General features: G+C 36.6%; 1 protein-coding gene across 2 annotated transcripts in view; it reads left to right on the top strand.

Annotated features, from left to right (window-relative positions):
• Nucleotides 1-18956, top strand: part of LOC101833744 (ATP-binding cassette sub-family A member 6) — a 70525-nt gene extending 51569 nt beyond the window's left edge. For both annotated transcript variants that reach the window (XM_005069973.4, XM_013113399.3), the window contains exons 24-39: nt 1188-1361; nt 1745-1858; nt 4609-4728; nt 6176-6253; nt 7670-7761; nt 8441-8567; nt 9402-9519; nt 10786-10877; nt 11494-11669; nt 12137-12212; nt 12293-12387; nt 13871-13990; nt 14167-14307; nt 15458-15537; nt 16820-16875; nt 17013-18956. In XM_005069973.4, coding sequence (XP_005070030.2) covers nt 1188-1361; nt 1745-1858; nt 4609-4728; nt 6176-6253; nt 7670-7761; nt 8441-8567; nt 9402-9519; nt 10786-10877; nt 11494-11669; nt 12137-12212; nt 12293-12387; nt 13871-13990; nt 14167-14307; nt 15458-15537; nt 16820-16875; nt 17013-17114 — 1761 coding nt within the window. In that variant the 3' untranslated portion in view covers nt 17115-18956. The remainder of the gene's footprint in view (nt 1-1187; nt 1362-1744; nt 1859-4608; nt 4729-6175; nt 6254-7669; nt 7762-8440; nt 8568-9401; nt 9520-10785; nt 10878-11493; nt 11670-12136; nt 12213-12292; nt 12388-13870; nt 13991-14166; nt 14308-15457; nt 15538-16819; nt 16876-17012) is intronic.
• Nucleotides 18957-20101: the final 1145 nt, after the last annotated feature.

Raw genomic sequence — 20101 nt, 5'->3', positions numbered from 1 at the left:
GATGTTTCTCTTGGCTTTTTAAAAGAGATTTGTTGATTTCTTGTATTTTTTGTTTGTTTTTTTTTCTCTTCCATTTCTTTAAGGAATTTTCTCATATCATCTTTGGTGGCCTCTATCATTTTCATGAAGTTGTTTTTAAGGTCATTCTCTTCTGCTTTATCTCCATTGGAATGTTCAGGTCTTGCTGGTGTAGTGTCTCTAGACTCTGGTAGTATCATATTGGTTTTTCTGTTGTTCAATGTGTTTTTATATTGTCTTTTTCCCATCCTTGCTTCCAGTAAGTGCAGAAAGAGTCTCTTCCCTTCCTGGTGGATACGGGTCCAAAGTTCCCTTCTGGTGGGTGCAAGCAGGTCCAATACTCTGATGGCTCTCCTCTTCCTGGGGGTCAAGTTGGGAGTAGTACCAGGGCCTTGGAAGTAACTGCATGTGCTGGACCACCAGGATGCATTCCCCAGTGCACAGTCCCTGGGCCTCAGGTGGCTCCAAGTAGGTGACCAGAAGGCAGGCAGGAAACAGGCCCACACTTACCTCTTCCTGTGAGTGGAGAAAGGGCATTGGGGTAACATCTTATCTTTAAAGATAGCAAATGCATACTAAAGACACATGTCTAGTATGTAGACATTTGGCACAGCATGGGATTTGACTTGATTTTCCAAGATTCAGATTCAAGTACTTCCTAGCACAATGCCTGGGAGTGGAGCTAACAATAAAACCAACCTCACAGGCTTGACATGAGTACTAAACTATATAGTATACTTAAAAACATAAAGCATAACTCTCCAAGTAGGAATGTTGAAAGTTTGAAAAAAACCCTATTCCAAAGGATATTACAGGCTCTGTCAAATCAGATCGCAAGAATCCTGTCATCGTATTCATCACAGAACTAGAAAAGCAGTACTAAAGTTCATATAGAAGCACAAAAGTATCTGAGTAGCCATAGCAACCCTCCGCAGAGAGGCTAGGTACAACCAAGCTTGTGTAGATCCCTGGATTTGATCCTCATCACTGATAAACCAGGCTAGTTTTCACATCCCTATAATCCTAGCACTTCGGAGATGCAAACAAGAAGGCCAGAATTCAAGGTCATCCTTAATGCATAGTACCAAGCTAGCCTCAACTACAGAAAAGTCTGAATCTTTTTTTATTGCATTTTAATGTAACTGATATACTGTCTGTTTTCTCATCAGAAGAAAGCTGACTCCCAGCTGTGGATTTCTGGCCTCTACCCTTCTGCCTACTGGTGTGGGCAGGCAGTGGTGGATGTTATTCTCTTCAGTGTAGTTCTTCTCTCAAGCTACTTCACATTATATGCGACAAAACTGATGCACATTTACCTGACAAGTGAGGTTGTACTATCTATAGTAAGTAATATGACATCAACCTAATTCTATATAGTAACTAAAAATAAAAAGCAATGTTAGTTGTTTAAATATTTGATAAACCTAACCATAAGCATATTACCCCTTAAAATATTTTTTAAAAGATGTATTTATTTATTATTCTTACAGTGGTCTGCCTGCATATATGCCTGCAGACCAGAAGAGGGCACCAGATCTCATTGTAGATGGCTGTGAGCCTCTATGTGGTTGCTAGGAATTGAACTCAGGACTTCTGGAAGAGCAGCCAGTGCTATTAAACTCTGAGCCATCTCTCCAATTCCAGTTAAAATATTTGTAAATGTATGTAATTTAAAATTTCCCTCAGATGTCTCATTTCTAACTGACGTTATCTGTATTATCTTCAGGTAGTTCTTTCGTTTGGTTGTGCAGCTTCTCTGGTCTTCTTGACATACGTGATATCATTTGTTTTTGGCAAAAAGAGAAAAAATAGTGGCCTCTGGTCAATTTTCTTCTTTACTGTAAGTATGATAAGTATTAAATACATTTTGTCTTGATCGGTGGGAAAATTTAAAATGTGGATTTAACTTAAAGATTCAAATCCTTTGCCCAAAATTTTGAGAGCTGACGCAATACCACAATACCCGACTTAACGCGATGGTTCCCTGTCAACATGCAGGAGTACAACGGAATTTATTCACCATTACCAGTGGACCATTTAGAGTTATGTATGTAAAGTACACATGAAGCATCACTTAATTTTGTGTTAAGATTTGAATTTGATCCCAAAGTCCAGTAAAATATGAACTTCAAGTTATTATTTTTTCTCAAACATTTCAGATTAAAATTCCCAGTAGAAAGGACCTGGAAATGTAACTTGTGTTGTTGAGTTAGTTATATTTATGAAGATTACTGGTACAGGTCTTTGAATAGAGTTCAATGAGAACTTCATAAAAGACCCAAAGTTTAAAATGTACCAGAACTGGCTTCTGAAGCAGTTCTATATAGCATGGGTGTCCAATTTTAGGCATTGTCATATGCTCTTGTCATCTGCAAATGTGTTGGACTGCATTCATAGGTATCTTGGGATGCATGTTGCCTGCATGCTACACTTTGAGTATTCCTGATCCAGAAACTCTTGTCTTAAAAAAAACAGCTGTGAGAATTTCAGATATCATATTTTGATTCCCATGTCAAATAATTTATTATGTTTCTTATCTCAACACATGAAAATAGAGAGCTTGTCTGGTATTATGAGAAACTTTGCTATGAATATTTACCCAAGCAATGAAGATCCAGAATGTTTTTCAAGCTGCCTTTAAGCTGATATTCCTAAGACATGATTGAATGTCTATCAGTATCATAGCTCTAAATTTTTGGGAGTCCTGAAGTTGTGAAAGACCTCAGCCCAATACCAGCTGTGGGAAAATATACTTCTCTGATACCTCCCACTGACTCTACAGGAAATGGGTGAACACAGCTGACTGCTGTATTAGTATACAGCACTTGTATTTTATGTCTTCAGATTGAATTTGGTTGTATTCATCAGTGGCATTTATTACTCTTACCTTCATCTTCACAATCCATCCTAAGAAAGAAGCTACATAAAGTACTACAGAGTACTTCATTTGAAAGATTACCTTTTCAAAATGGCTGTACAAGTTTGCAATCCCACCAGCAGTGAAGGAGTGTTCCCTTGACTAAATATTCTCTCCAACATAGATGTCCTCAGTATTTTTTATCTTAACCATTTTGACAATTGTAAGATGGTATTTCAGAGTCATTTTTGATTTGTATTTCCCTGATGATTAAGGATCTTGAGCATTTCCTTAAATGTCTTTTAGTCTTTTGAGACTCTTTTGATGAGAATTCTCTGTTTAGATTTGTATCATTTTTAATTGGATTATTTTATATTTTGATGTCTAGTTTCTTGAGGTCTTTATATATTTTGGAGGTCATCCCCTTGTCAGATGTGGTTTTCCTATTTTGTAGGCAATCTTTTTGTCTTATTTGCTAAGTTCTTTGTTTTACAGAAACTTTTCAGTTTCGGGAGATCCCATTTATTGATTTTTGCTCTCAGCGTCTGTGATACTGGTGTTATATTTAGGAGGTGGGCTCCTGTGCCAATGCGTTTAAGGCTGCTTCCCACTTTCTCTACTATCAGGTTCAATGTAACTGGATATATGTTGAGGTCCTTGATGTGCTTGAACTTGAGTTGTGTGTGGCGATAGACATGGATCTATTTGCAGTCTTCTACATGTTGACACCCAGTTATGCCAGCACCATCTGCTAAAGATTCTTTCCTTTTTCCATTGTACCTTTTTGGCTTCTTTGTCAAAAACCAGGTGTTCATAGTGTGTGGATTAATGTCAGGGTCTTCAATTTGATTCCATTGGTCCACTTGTCTATTTGTATGCCAATACTAAGCTATTTTCATTACTGTAGCTCTATAGTAGAGTTTGAAGTCAGGAATGGTGATGCCCTCAGAAGTTCCTTTATTGTACATGATTGTTTTAGCCATTTTATTCTGTTTTTTTGGTTTTCCATGTGAACTTGAAAATTGTTCTTTCAAGTCTATGAATAATTGTGTTAGAATTTTGATGGGGATTGCATTGAATCTGTATACTGCTTTTAGTGTAGATGGCCATTTTTATTATGTTGATCATACTATCCAAGAGCATGGGAGATCTTTCCATTTTCTGACTAGCCATGAGAATCTATGCATCAAATCACTTGAGAACATTTTTGATTGTCTAGCAGGATTACTGTGCTGAAATTATACAGTGTATTCCCAATACTGACTCTGATAAATAGCTGTCATTGGAAGATAATCTTACTATAACTCACCTGATTTTTATTTCAACCAATACTCTTTTATATGTCTAGTAAAGGTGAATAAAGCAATTATGCCTTGCTGTTTCCTTAGGTTTGCCAGTAATTTCAACTCTGCATGAATTATTTCTTGGCACACTGGTCAGAGGTGCTTGCCAGTGCTATAATAAATGTTTAGCATGTATGAGGATCTGTGTTCATTGTTCAGAATCCTTTATCAAAAGAAAGAATGTCATACTGAACACGCAACACATGTAATTAACATGTTGTTAAATACTAATTTTATATTGGGGAGATAACACTTCTGTATACTCTTATTAACAAAACCATTTCCCTTTTTGTCTCCAAAAGGGAAATTGTTATGACCATTGTTTGTATCTTTATATGGGAAATTGTGGAATTTGTCATTTGACGTGGTACTCTTGGACTCACCCTGTAGGTCTTAACCATTATGTTCAAGATCCTTTTGACTGAGTTCTTCGTTGAAACACTGCTTATTACCATCATGGTATTAGTTCCTTCATTTTCACTTATTGCATTCCTGATTTTTTTGGAAATGGTAAGAAATGTCATAAAATGTTCCATAAAAATTTAATATGTAGGCTGTTTGCTGTGCATAGATCTACAGAGATAGAAAGTGGGTTAGCAGACTTGGGGCCTGAAAGCAGACATGAGGGATTGCTTTGTGGTGATTAGAGTGCTCTGAAGTTGAATTGTGGTGGTGCTTACACAAGTTATTAAAAAAAAAGTCCTGAGTCTGCAGACTTAGAGTAGGTAGAATTTATGACATGAAAATAAACCTCAATAAAAACTTTAAAAAGCTGTACCTTAGGTACTTTGCAAAATGTAGGCATGGTTGAATGCTATTAGAAGATAAAGAAGGTAAAGCCAGATTGTAAAAGAACTTCCTGCTTCAATGGATGTTTATTAATTACCGAGGATAAGTTCATACACAATACTCTTCAACTACTTAAAGGCATATGCCAAAAGCCATTCTGTGCTAGTCACTGTGCTAGTAATTAGGGACACCTGATGAGCAAAATAGCACAATTCTTCCTTCACAGAGCTCAGCAGAAACAAAGACAGATCAACCTCAAGCAGATCACCATAGTGATCTTAAAGGTTACAATGGCAATGGGCAAAGTATTGAGGGAGATCATACAAAACATAGTCAGTACACTTAGGAGTAAGAGGATTCTGGGGACATGATGTTCCTAAATAATAAATAAGAATTGTTGAGAGTGTAAGATAAGAAATAAGCATGTCCTGCAGAGAAAAATCAAAGGCCTCAAGAGAGGAAAGACCATGGACTATCAGAGAAGCCGAGTATTACATAAATGAACAGACATTTAGTTGAGATCATACTTTTTGGTAATCTTCAATACTCTAGATGAAATGACTTTAAGTATAACATAGAAAATTTCATTAATTGTCTTCTAGAGGAAAGTGGGGAAACCTGTCTACAAAATACTTTCTTTGTTGACAAAGCAGTGACTGGAAGTTATGATCATAACTCTTCCTTTTGCTTAGTATTTTCTTCCTAAGACATAAGTAGGTGACATACATAAATCTAGATTTGTCACAGGGGATTCAAAAGTAATGACTTGATTTCTGCATAATTGGTTGAGGATAAAATAATAATGTCAAGAACTACTTGTTGTGATTGCAAAAACAGCCATCATTGAGATAAGAAGGGAGCCTGTGAGTAGGCTTATGTGGGAAACTCATAAATATCTTAACTCTTAATATTTTCATAATGTCAGCATCTCCCCCTGATTTACTTTCAGCAAATGTCTTTAAACCAAATGATTTTTTTAAATTAAAGAGATATAGGTTAGCTGCCTATTGAGAAGGGATATTTAGTAAGGGGTTCCTCCTCTGTAGGGAATATGTTGTCAGTGCAGACAGAACCAAGTTTAAAGAAGAAAATACTCAATATGCAAAGTGTATATTATTTAAATGCAAATTGTGAAGAAATTATATTTAGCCTTTTTTTCTATTTTCAGAGAGCCTTCCAGTACTACAGTGAATCTGAAGAAACCAAATATGTTTTATCTGGGGTTGATCTTCTATTATGTCTAATAGTAAGACTTTTTCCTCACTACATATCGCTGTATGGTGTTGTCTGATGCTTTCTATCTCTTAAAGTGTTTTAAACATAATTTTAGGTAAAGCAATGACTTTCAGTCATAGACTTTCTCTTATAATAAGTTTTTGTGTGCATATATATGATAAGTTAACAATTCAGTATAGTATCCATTTTGGTTTGTTTAGTCTCTTCACCATCCTTCCTCTAAATGTGAAAGTGTAAAGACATCAGATGCAATATAAATTTTCTGAATTATGAATATATGGAAAAATTGAATATGAGTGAGTGGGAAAATTATTATTTTAGATTTAACGATGATGAAAGCTACTGTCTTTCCATACTATCTGCTCTTAGCAAACCAGTAAACACAAAGTCCCTGCCCTCATGGGGCTTATTTTCTAGAAGAGGTATCTAGATAAGCTAAATAACAGTAAATACTGTGTCAGTTGGAGAAGTGTCTTAGTCATTTTCTATTTCTGTGAAGAGACACCATGACCAAAGCAAATTCTAGAAGAATGCATTTAATGGAGGCTTACAGTTTCAGAGGGCGAGTCCATCACCATCATGGCAGGGAGCATGGCAAACTGTGGGCATGCATGGCACTGGAGCAATAGCTGAGAGCTACATCAGATCCACAAGCACAAGGAAGAGAAAAAAGAGTTAACTGGGAATGATGTCGGCTTGTAGGATTTTGTGACCTCAAAGTCCACCTTCAATGACACACCTCCTCCAATAAGTCTACACCTCCTACTCCTTCCCAAATAGTTCCACTGGGGACTGAGCGATCATTTAAAACTATGAGCCTAGGCAGCCATTCCCATTCCAACCACATTCTAGTAAGTAGTAGCGAGAGTGACCCTATCTTGTTTCAGGATCATCTAGGAGAAAGGAAGTTTAATCAGATAGAAGATCATCAAGTAATTTGGTAAAGTGCAAGATAAGCATAATGGGATCTGCATGGTATTCTAGGTAACTCCAAGGATTTTGATGTAAAATTTTAGTAGTTAAGGACTCTTAGGATAGTTTTAATCAAAGCACAGTGATCAAACATAGCTATAGAAGGCATAACTTCAGTTTTTATGATGAGAGTATATATGTAGGACAAGAGGAATAGAGGGAAACCATGTGGGAATGCATTGCAAGCTGAGAAAGAACAATGGCATGCATATGGATGGGCATAACACAGCAGAGAGAACTAGTTGCATCATGGGTCATTTTAAAAACAAAACAGAATTCGTTGATCTTTAAAATATGGGTTATGAATAGTAGAAACTAGACAGGATAAACTGTTGGGTTGTGCTTTCTTCCCCAACTTATAAGCATTTACTATCAAATTACTTATAAACACAGAGACAACAGTTAAGTAATTTAATTAACTTTTGTCTAAACAAAACTTTTCCTTTACTCCTAGCCTTACTTTCATACTTTGCTGTTCATTTTTGTTCTGAGATGCCTGGAACTTAAATGTGGAAAGAATGTCATGCGGAAGGATCCCATTTTCAGGTTAGAATAACATTCAGTTTCATTTATAAATAAGATCATAGCTTAACATTCCTATTGTGGTAGTTGCACTTCCAATTTGTTGATAGAGATTTCTATTTGCAATGCAAGCAATGTAATTGTTGGCATTATAGTCAATAGATTTCTGGCTTACTGTCAAGAAATAAAACCTGCCACTAAGCAGTATAGAGATGCTTCAATTTCTCAAAAATATAAAGATTTTCCAAGAATACCATCCATTCTCCCATATATGGTGATATTCATCTTTGCATAGGAGGGATAGAAAGAAGAGATATTAATTAATAATAACTGACTTGATGGAGTTTTACACATGGACTGTAGAAAGTATGAGCGGTGAAAGATGCTGAAACAAATATCTGATGTGACTATGTGGGGCTGTAGTGACCAGTGACTTGAATTTTAGAAGGGCAGGGACAGTATTTGATGATATTGCTGTTAAATACTGGCTTTAAAGGTCAAGGATTCTGGAAGGACAACAACGATACCAAGAGAGGGATTCTAAAATAGTCAGTGGGATGAGAGTTCTACATAAGGCTGAAGCCACATGAATAATGACAATCAACCACCAGTCTAATAGAAAAAAAAAGAAAACTGGTAAAATCACCAGGAAACTAAGTTTTGACAACTAGAAAACAATGTGAAACTAAATTGTTTTCCACAGGATATCTCCACGAAGTCTAAAGGTTCAACCAAATCCAGTAGAACATATAGGTGAAGATGAAGATGAAGATGTCCAAGCGGAAAGAATAAGGACATCAGCTGCCTTGAATACTTCAAATTTAAATGAGGTTTGAAAGTATAGACGGTACTGAAAGCATACAAGAATTGTTCAGAACAAAGCTTGATATATTGGTTTTAACTTTGAAAGTGTGAAGTTTGGTACATCCTAAATAAGCAGTCACCCTAGAAGGTCTTGGAAACTAAAAGAACATAAAACACAATGATTTTGCTGGGCTGTGGTCCCACACATCTTTAATCCCAGTATTTACCAGCGGGAGGAAGTGTTGCGGGGGGCAGAGGCAGGAGTATCTCTGTACATTTGAGGACAGCCTGATCTACAGCGCTAGTCCCAGAACAACCAGGGCTACACAGAGAAACCCTGTCTCAAAAGAACAAGCAAACAAACAAAACTCAAGACAAAAAAACCAATGATTTTATTCTTCTTTTGAGAAAAATGAGTTTTAACAACTAGAATAATAATTTTAGAACAAAATGAGACCTTATGAGTTGAAGAATATAATATTTGGGGCAAAATGCTTAATGGAGACCAGGAGATTCAACCATGCTTCCTGCATGCCAGGCAGATGCTCTTCTACTAGGACTCCATTGTATTCCCAGGCACAGGTTTTTCTTTCTATCAGACTTAGATGCTATATTCTCCCACAATGTAGTCAATTCCCTTCTGCCAAGACAGTGAGTTGTATTCCATGGTGCTCTGATATTTTCCTAGTGTTTTTAGAAACCAGTTACCCTGTAAACTAATGAATGTGTCTTATATTGCTAACAATAGTAATGATTACTCTCAACTCAGAATATGGCTTGATTTATGGTAAACATCATGAGAATGTAAGAACATAAAACCTCTCAAATTTAGAGGAAAACCTCATTTCTATCTCTTCTAGAGACCAGTCATTATTGCCAACAGTCTTCACAAAGAGTACACAGGTCAGAAGAAAAGTTGCTTTTCAAAGAGGACAAAGAAAGTGGCAGCAAGAAACATCTCTTTTTGTGTTAATAAAGGTGTGGAACAACCACTTCTCAAATTTACTGTTTAAGTTTTTTTTAACTAATTAATTTTTGTGGTATTAGAGGATAGAACCCAGAGCCTGATTTGTGCTAGGCAACTATTGTACCACTGTTAGTGTTCTCAGTTCTCCCTTTACTTCTTGTTTTGAGGCAGAGTCTCACTAAGTTGCCAAGGATGGCATTTTGAACCTACCCTGTAGTTCAGTTAGTCTTAAACTTGTGATTCCTGTGCCTTAGCCTTTTGAATAGATGGGAGTACAGGTCTGAACATACCAAACCATTAACTGTTATTTTTAGGAATGAACGTCTATACAAAAGGCATAATTTCATTTCCTGCAGCTTTAATTCCTTCATTTGATATATATATATATATATATATATATATATATATATATATATATATACTGTTTTGGGAAAAATACAGGAAACTCCCTGCCTTTGTGGAGTTTGCATTCTAAGGAGTTCATAAAATAATTTATCAATAAAATATCAGTTATTGCATATTAATGCTATGTATAGCATTGAAACTTGTGAAACAATGTGAGTGACATGGAACTGTATTTTATTAGGACAAGGAAAAGCTTTACTTGAACAGTGACATTTAAGCCAATATCTATGTGACAAGAAGATGGGGATATCAATGGCAAGGATTTAGATACAGTGACACATTTGGAGTGGCTAAGTTTAAAGCAAAGAGATCAGCAGATGCATCTGTGTGTAGGACAGATAAGTCAAGCTGGGTTTGACTTGGTACACTTCTTTAGAACAAGATGGTGCAGTTTACATCATGCTAGTAGAATGTTATTAGAGGGTGTTTTAGCAGAAAGGTCACATTTTGTAGAGATTACATACTGATATTTGTGTATGAATTTGAGAAGGAGCAATTTACATCAGTTCAGATGAAAAATCATGGTAGTTTGTGGCTTATTTTTGATATAAGAATAGTATTCCAACTTTCTAAGTTTTAGAAATCATTTGCATGGGCATACAGGTACACACACACACTCATACAAAGTGCATTGACAATCTACTGTGGAAAATAATTGAAATAGGAATTCTTGGGGGGTGATATATCAATGTGAAATTAATAAGCTTTTAATGAAATATTAATGAGGAGAATTAAATAATATGTTTTCATAACATATATTGTATATATTTTATATTAGAATTACTCTGAGGATTCTAAAGATCTTTCAAGATTTTACTAAAAAACTATGAATCTATATTTATTGATCATCTTATTCTTATTCTTTCTTTCAGGTGAAATTCTGGGATTGTTAGGCCCCAACGGAGCTGGTAAAACTTCTTCTGTTAGGATGATAGCTGGGATCACAAAGCCAGCAGCTGGAGAGGTAGCAAGCAAAGCAGAAATCATTTCCATTTCAAAAAATTATCATTGTAATAAATATAAGTTGTATATTTGTGAGACTTTTATTGTGTTTTTGGATATATATTTTTTCCTCTTATTGTTTTTTTAAAGGTTTATTTATTTATTATGTTTACTACATTCTATCTCCATGTAAGCCTGCAGGCCAGAAGAGGGCACCAGATCCCATTATGGATGGTTGTGAGCCACCATGTGGTTGCTGGGAATTGAACTCAGGACCTCTGGAAGAGCAGCCAGTGTTCTTAAACTCTGAGCCATCTCTCCAGCCCTCATTTATTGCTTTGGATGGTATTTAAAAGTTTATAATAGGAATTGGAACACTACCAGGAGCCAAGGACCTGTTGTGCACCACAGGTGCTTAGGTACCGCCTGAATTTGTACATCTTTTCCACCCCACTCACATGCGAAATTCTGCTCGTCGGTTGAAGATTTCATTATTTTCTGTGATAAATGTGGGTCAGTTTCAGCGACGTGTTCTTGTTGTTTTAATAGTTCAGGTTATGTGCCAGCTCTATGGCAGTTTCTAGGTTGTGTGGTGAACAGGCCTTACAGACCATCAGTAAAGCTGCTTATCCTTGTAGGTGGAACTGAAAGGATGTAGCTCAGCTGTGGGTTACCAGGATGATGGCACAGTCAAGTTTGGATACTGTCCTCAGGAGAACGTGCTGTGGCCCATCCTGACAGTGAAGGAACATCTGGAGCTGTATGCCGCTGTAAAAGGGCTGAGGAAGGAGGATGCTGCCATTGCCATTTCAAGGTAAAGCAGAGGGGGTGTGTCTCCCCTTTTTCTCAAGAGGTGGGGAGGAACTACCCACAGGAATTTACTAAGGAGGAACAGTAGCAGAAAGGCATTTCCACCTTTTCGGAGCATTGGTGGTAGACTAGAAACGAGAGACCACACTGGACTCCCCACATAACTCAGTGTGGGAGCTTAAAAAATATTCAATAAAATAGGTGACAAAGAATGAGTAAGTCTATACTCATAAATAGTCACTGTTTATAGGTTTCTAATGAGAAAATGGAAATAGAGTAAATATCAGTTTGGTTTCTCATTCAGAATTATGAAAAAACCATTTGAGGCAAAAAATGAAACAACTTTTTATCACGATTTAAACTTTTAAACAATACTGCTATGCTTCCCTCCAATGTTCTTATAATTATGGGTGATCTCATTTTCCCAAAGTTCTCTCTTAGTGTGATATTTGCATCTTATTTTTCTATCAGATTAGTGAATGCTTTTAAACTACACGACCAGCTGAATGTCCTAGTGCAGAAACTAGCTGCGGGAGCCACTAGGAAGGTATGTGTGGTATCCAGTGCTCTTCTGGGGGCTTATGTCGTATGGGAGCAAACAGGGAACATTTTCTTCCTTCATTGCAGCTGTGTTTTGTGCTGAGCATCCTGGGAGACTCATCTGTCCTGATTCTGGATGAACCATCTACAGGCTTAGATGTGTCTGAGCGGCAACAAGTGTGGTGAGCATTCTTCTAGGTCCCAGACCCGCAGGGATAAACATGTAAAATGGCAGGAAATCCACGCGTTCCCAATTTAGCTTGGGTGGTAAATGTTCCTTTAAGGCCCATGTGTTATAAAGGTTTGCTTCCCAGCCGTTGGTGCTGCCAAGAAGTGCTAGCTAGCAAAGATGACCTTGAAGAAGACACTGGCCCTCTGGTCCTGAAGAAAGCAGCCATACTTCCCTGAGGCATTCACCATCATGGTGAGCCTTGCCACAGTCTCAAAGCAGTGAGTTTAATCAACCGTGGCTTAGAATAGCTGAAATATTAATTCAAAACAAACTTCTCCTTTGGGATTGATTATCCCAGGCATTTTAACACTGTGAAACAAATCTGATATGTACTGACAGCATATCAATGGCTATTTTAGCAAATATTTCAGGTGAGCAGCTTACAAAGAGGAAAGATTTGCTTGGGCTTGAAGTTTTGGGGTCTTTAAGTCCATATTCTGTTGACTTCATTGCTCTGGGGCTGTGGTAAAGTAGCATGCCAAGGCGGGAATACGTGATAGCTCTGGTCACTTTATACATCGTGAGCAAAGAGAACGAGGAAAACAGTGAGGTGTCATAATCCCCCAAGAGGCTCTGATGTCCTAGATCTCAACTCTTAAAGATTCCATCACTTCCTAATGGCACTGTCTGGGGTCCAAGCCTCTAGTACATGGACATTCAAGACACAAACTCTAGCTACAGAGATGGTTCATGTTATTAGGAAAGCAAATATTTAACACGTAGATGATCCAAAATGCTCCATATTCTGCAGTTTGGGGATTAATAATAAATAATTTTAATTTTGTATTTTAATTATTGAAAATTCTGTAACAATTTATTTTACTGCTTAGACTGTTTTCCTAAAGAAATTAGTTTACTAACATAATTTTCTTAATCTGTCAAATTTACTTATATAACTTATATTATTTTAATTTTTCCCTATTCTTACCCGTGAATCACCCTTTTGACTAGCAAACCCCTGATTTAATGTGATGATCTCATATTCTCTCCAATTTAAAATATTTTTTGTTGTCATTGTTTAATACAACTATTGAAAGAATTATTTATGAGTATGTTATACCTATCACTCAGTTGCAATCATTGTCACCAGAAGATCAACTTTCTTTTCATCTATTTCTCAACCCATTTCCTCTTGCACCTTCTGTTATTTTAAAGGAATATGAAGTGACATGTCCTTTTATTCATCATTATTCAGTTAACATTTTCAAAAAACAAGGAAACTTCTCTTTAAAGTTCAAATGCTATGAACACACCTAAAGTATTAAAAAATTCCCTTTATTTAAAAATAATTAGTCAGCATTGATTTATCTGGTGTTTTTGAGTACATGAATGTGATTTGTAAACTATTCTATCTATACATTTCCTTCTATTTTTATCCTTCCTATTGTTCTTTACTGTTGGTTTTAAATTCTATTGATTTTTACTCATTTCAGGCAGGCAATCCAGGCAGCTGTTAAAGACAATGAGAGGGGTGTCCTCTTGACTACCCATGACCTGGCTGAAGCTGAGGCTCTGTGTGACCGAGTTGCCATCATGGTGTCTGGAAGGCTGAGGTGGGTATCTCTTCAGAGCCTGATCCGGGATTGCCTGTAGAAAGAGCAAGTCACTGCTAGCAGCTAATCCCTTCCTTTTGCCTTCCACACTGATACCCTTTCCACTATCTCTGATTTAAGAATAACCAAGCTTCAATGACAATGTTTTTCCCCCATCTTGTTCTTCCTACTCATAGATGCATTGGTTCAATTCAACACCTGAAAAGGAAGTTTGGCAAGGATTACATTCTAGAACTAAAAGTGAATGGAACTTCTCAAGTGCCATTAGTCCACAGGGAGATTGTGAAGCTGTTCCCACAGGCCGCACGCCAGGAAAGGTGAAGAGAGCTGTTTGTGGTGGAGAACGGATGTAGCTTTAAATACTCTGGTTTCTGTCAGCTCTGTGCCAACACTGGTGATTAGGCTTCACAGTAATAATTAGGGATCTCGGAAGAAGGTATGCTGGACCTTCCAGGTTATAAGAGATTTGCAGATTATACAGGAGCTTGTGTCTCTTCCTCTGGGAAATATCAACAAAGATGAAGGGTCTTTCTTTAATAGAATGTTCTTGTTTCAAAATGGAGACTATAAAGGAGTGTATGTGTGTGCACATGTGTATGTACACTTGTCGTGTGTGTGTTTGTGTGTGTGTGTATGTGTATAACTATGTATTATTAGGAGCAGGACAAGAAGATAGAGCAGCAACTAAATTTAAAATTAGAGGGATAAACACATCAAAAAAAAAACAGGACACAAAACTGTTATTATGCTCGCCTTCACACAGTGTAAATGCCTAAGGTATATTCCAAAACCTGCTGTTACTCTTAAACCTTCAGTATCTCTAGTTAAAGATATATGTATGTATGTGTATGTATATGGTAAATATGGGAATATAATGAACAATAAGAAAGGAAGAGGGTGGTCTGGTCTGAAGACATCCAGCCCCGGAGGTCTGGTCAGTCTTTCTGCCACTGAGGAACACTGCACTGTTAATCTGGGAGTGAACTCAGGTAACAGCAAAGGTTGCTGTCAGTGCCAGAAGGAAAATGCCATACATCAGTCTGTCCCTTAGAGGCTCAAGGGCTTTTAAGTCCCCACAACTGGCCTGCTGCTCTCCCCAGCCTTGGATCTCTCTGATCATGAGTTAGCTTATGGTGACAATACTGAACTCCCTAGAAGCTTTTTTTCAGCCTAGTTTGGAATGTTCTAAGGATGTAGGTTAGAATTTCTGATTTTAACAGAAAAACAGTTTGAGTTAACTGGGCTATGTAACAATATTCTGCCATTACTAGAGATGTCTATAACAGCCAATTCCCTTCAAACATTTTGAAAGTTTTTATTGGTAAATAATTTGGTTTCATGTTTAACCTATATAATCTTGTACCAATTTTATTTTTTTAAAAGTGGTTGATGATACAAAGATTTATTCTGATGTTTATCATCCCCACCTCGAAACACGGGTTGAATATAATATGTTCCTATTGCCAGGTATTTCTCCATGTTGACCTATCAGCTACCCATAACAGATGTTTATCCTCTGTCTCAGGCATTTCACAAGTTAGAAGCAGGTAAGAACAAACTTTTAAAGGACTTAGAGAATAATTTAATGAAAGGTGAACATGCAGTAATTTTGAAAATAGGCCCTGTAGGGTGTTGATTTTAAGAATTCTAAATCCTGGCTCTTCTTAATTGTTGTCAGTCAAACATGCTCTTACCCTGGTACTCTGAGCTTGCTCATCCTTCTTTTTTTATTTTTATTTTAAATGTTTTTTTCATTTTACATACCAATCCAGTTCCCCCTCCCTCCCCTTCTCCCACTCCCCTACAACTCCCCTTCCCACCCACCATACACTCTTGGGAGTGGGTAGAAGGGAGGAGATGGGAGATGGGAACATGAGGGATCGAGAAGGCCAAGTTGGGGGAAGGACGGAGGGGGAGAGTAGTGAGAGATATATCTTGATAGAGAGAACCACTATGGGGTCAGCTCGTTCTTCTTTTTGAAATTGTGTTCCCTAAATATTTAGGTTGTTGTTTTTTCACTTTTTTATGATTCTTCTCAACTATCAAATTATTACTATAACTTCCTCAATAGTCCTCTAAGTGTGCAATAAGTTTTTGTTTTGACTGGTTTCACCTTTCTCCATAGTTTCACTTATTATTTTATTATACATTTAAATATAATTTCTCCTGCTAAAAGACGCAGATGAAGACAAGGGTTTTGTCTCTTCCACTCACTGTTCTGTTAATGGCACTTAAGAGTGCCTCTCACACAGGGAATTCCTACTGTGTAAGTGATGAACTTCAAACAAGTGAGTATCTGGATCTAGTGACAACTGTCATGTAGGTCTACTGATATCCCCAGTGGAGACCTGATAAAGTAGATGATCACTGAAAGAGAATATTGATTTGGTCCTCTGAGATAATATGCAGTGAAATCTTTCATATATGTAAAAATATTTTGATCAATGGTGTGGTTCCTCAAGGAAAATATATATCTCTCAAAGACATACACACTAAATAGCAAAGATTAGAAAATATAGTATGAGCAAATCACAGTGCTAAGATGGATTTGGTATACGTTCATATTAACTTTTTGTTGCTGCAGTCATTATTTGAGAAAATTTACTAAAATCCTTCAAATTCAGCACTTAATCTGTAGAAACTCCATGACTCCTCCTATGTGAACTCCATTTATACTTCATGACATTGTTCTGTCCAGCAGTTATTTATTGCATTTAACTTTTATTTGTTTTAATAATTTTATTTTGGAGTATAGGACTTTGAAAATATTCTTGACAATAAACTGTAAGTCTATGCTCATTGTCTTTTATTGATTAATGTCTTTTTCAGTGAAGCACAGCTTTAACCTGGAAGAATACAGCCTCTCTCAGTGCACACTGGACAAAGTAAGTCAGCTTGTTGACTTTGTGTCATCACTGTAAATTTCATGAAAGGGGCATGCATGTAAATTTCATGAAAGGGGCATGCATGTATTTTCCCTGGTCAGCTCAGTAACCATTTTCCTGCTTCGTCTCCTGTGTAGGTGTTTTTAGATCTTTCAAAGGACCAGGAGCTGGAAACTGTTCATGAAGAAGCTGATACAACTGTGAGATGGAAACTCCTTCCTCGCTTAGATGAACTGTAAAATCTCAGACATAATCGTTCTGTTATCCTACAAACTTATGTCCTATATAGTAATTATCAGGATTAATAATCTCAGATGTTTTTATGTCAGTGCTATGCATATTTTATCTGCTCAGTCAACCACAAAACAAGATTTATAGTAGTCCATGTCCTAAAGCTTAGAGGCTATAAGAATATATAAAATACTAGTAAAACTACAAACTCAATTTTAAAAACTATTAATTTGTAACAATTATCAGAGCATTTACTTGCTGGAATAGATGAGTATGTTTAGTAGCAGTTAGCTGCATGGGAACTTCGTGGAGGTTAATAAATATAAACTTTATGAATTTTCTTTTATATAAAGTATGAGCAATTATTTTTCCTAAATCCTTTCAAGGAATTATTTCAACAGCAGTGCAAGTTACAAGGCTCTGGACTCAGAAATAAATATGTACACATCTTGAAAGCAGTTCAAATACAACATTTGAAAACAAAAGGAGTCACAGCAATAATTGTTTTTTAAAATTTAAATACTAATATCATGTTATTTTGTTTGTTTGTTTTTCAAGACAGGGTTTCTCTATATTGGTTTGGAGCCTGTCCTGGAAATCACTCTGTAGACCAGACTGGTCTTGAACTCACAGAATCCCCCTGCCTCTGCCTCCCCAGTGATGGGATAAAAGGCATGCGCCACCAATGCCCTCCCTAATATCATGTTCTTAGGATTTCCTTCATCTCTTCATCAACAGTGTTCTGTGCATTTGACACTGATTTAAGTCCATTTTCTACTTATATCAGTTTATGTACATATGTGTACACTGTATTCAGGTTTCTCATATGTCAACTTTACATATTATTTTAATTTTCCCTTGAAATTCCTATGTAATCCTGGATGTTACCAGAAAATATTTCAAGGCCAGGCTGTATTCCTACTCTAATTTTATAATATTTTGTATATCTTAAATATAAGGTTTTCTATTCACTAAATAATTTTTGGTAGGTTCAGGAGAGATAGCTCAGTAGTTAAGAGTGCTTATGCTGTTGCCAGGAACCTGGGTTTTGTTTCCAGCACTCATATGGCGGCTTATAACTGTGTGTAATTCTAAGTCAGAGAATCTGATGTGCTCTTTTGTCACACATGGGATCCTGCACACATGTGGTACATAGGCAATACACTCAGGTACCACATATACAGAAAATAATTAGTATTTTTTTTACAAAGAATATTTGTATAGTGGGGAAAACACAGAAATTAAATAAAATTTAATAAAAGAGCCCCTTTAGTTCTTTCATAAAACTTCAATTGTTTACTTTCTTTAATCCATTTTTATAGAGTTGTATACACATTTCCTAACTACATACTTGTATTTACTAATGTAACATTGGAATTCTTACCTGTTTGCAAACTTATATAAATGTTGAAGCACTATATGTTTGCATTGGAATTTGTGTTAGCTATATTCTTCACTCATTTGCTTTTGTGCTTTAATCTTTTCACTACACGCTTACAGGATTCATATGTAATGAACTAGGTTAGCTATGTATTCCTCCCAAGGCAGATGAACACCACTGTCCAAGGGCCAAACATTTTAAGTGCTTACTTGTCAGAGGTGAAAGAATTAAAATTTAAGTATTATGGATTTTAAATTAATGAGAAACTTATGTTTAAATCCCTACCTGGGGCTAATATATAACATATTGGACAGGTGAATTCCAAAGTTAATCAGCATTTTCGCCTCATCTTCAACTGTAAGGTTTGTAGAAGCTGTGATCATGCTTTTCTCCTCTAAATAACATTTTTTTGTACTTTAGCTTACCATTGTGCTTACTATTCTCCAATAAATTAGTCATTATATCATTATTCTGTACATCAGTATTCATTTCACTTACAAATGGATTTATAAATTTTGAGCATGAATCTACTTCCCCTCAGGGGAAATTGTAAGTAGCTCCTTCAGAGATAACCATAAAAGACAAAAATCTCAGTTATTTGTGTGTATGTGTGTGTGTGTGTGTGTGTGTGTGTATGTGTGCATGTGTGTGTGTGTGAAGATAGCTCACTCTACTCTTATGCAATGAGTTATACCTAATGATGGAGTATCAATCAACATTTGTACTTGCCTTTCATTGTTTATCAGTTTCAGTAGTTAATATTCCTGTCAATTCACTAATTTCAGTCAGCTAATGAGCTCTTTATTGATTAACTTTTAAGGATTTCGTCCATGTGTATATTGTACATAGACTATGTTTATTATCATTACCTTCTCTTGACTACCTCCCATCCCACTGTACTATTCCTGCTTCCCACCTAATTACCAACTATTGTGTGTATGTGTGTGTGTGTGCACTCACACATACACATGCACATGTGAGTGCCACTCTGAATTTAATTAGGATTACATAAATGGGCAAAGATGGGGCTATTTACCACAGCATGGGCAATTTATCAGTGGCTGCACGGAAAAAATTTCTTGCCCTCTGTTCTGATTGAGATTTGTTTGTTTTTGTTTTTGTTATTTTTTGTCAATTGGACACTAGCAATGGTCATTAGGGAAGTGGGAACATACTTAAGATTGTCCTGCATGCAAATCTGTGGGGGCATTTTCTTCTTTAGTGATTAATATGGAAGGCTCAACCCACTGTGGGAGGTGTCACCTCTGAGAAGGTGTTCCTGGATGGTATAAGAAAGCAGGCTGTGAAAGCCATGGTACACAAGCAAGTAAGCAGCATTCTTCCATGGTCTCTGCTTCAGTTTCTGTATCCAGGATCCTGCCTTGAGTTGCTGCCCAATCTTCTCTCAGTGATGGAATGGGACTTGAGAATTGTAAAAGGAAATAAAAACCTTTCCTTCCAAGTTCATTTGGTCATAATATTTTATCACAGCAATAGAAACCCAAACTAAGACACCTTTCTCCAGCAACTATAACTGCCAGTAGCTCCCCAGTGAGGGGCAAAGACCTTCAAGAGTGCATCTTCCATTCAGATTTGTTAATATATATTGTTTTG

Source organism: Mesocricetus auratus, unplaced genomic scaffold, assembly GCF_017639785.1.
Source record: "Mesocricetus auratus isolate SY011 unplaced genomic scaffold, BCM_Maur_2.0 Super-Scaffold_100007, whole genome shotgun sequence".
Classification (NCBI taxonomy): Eukaryota; Metazoa; Chordata; class Mammalia; order Rodentia; family Cricetidae; genus Mesocricetus; species Mesocricetus auratus.
This window is presented reverse-complemented; position numbering and strand designations above follow the sequence as displayed.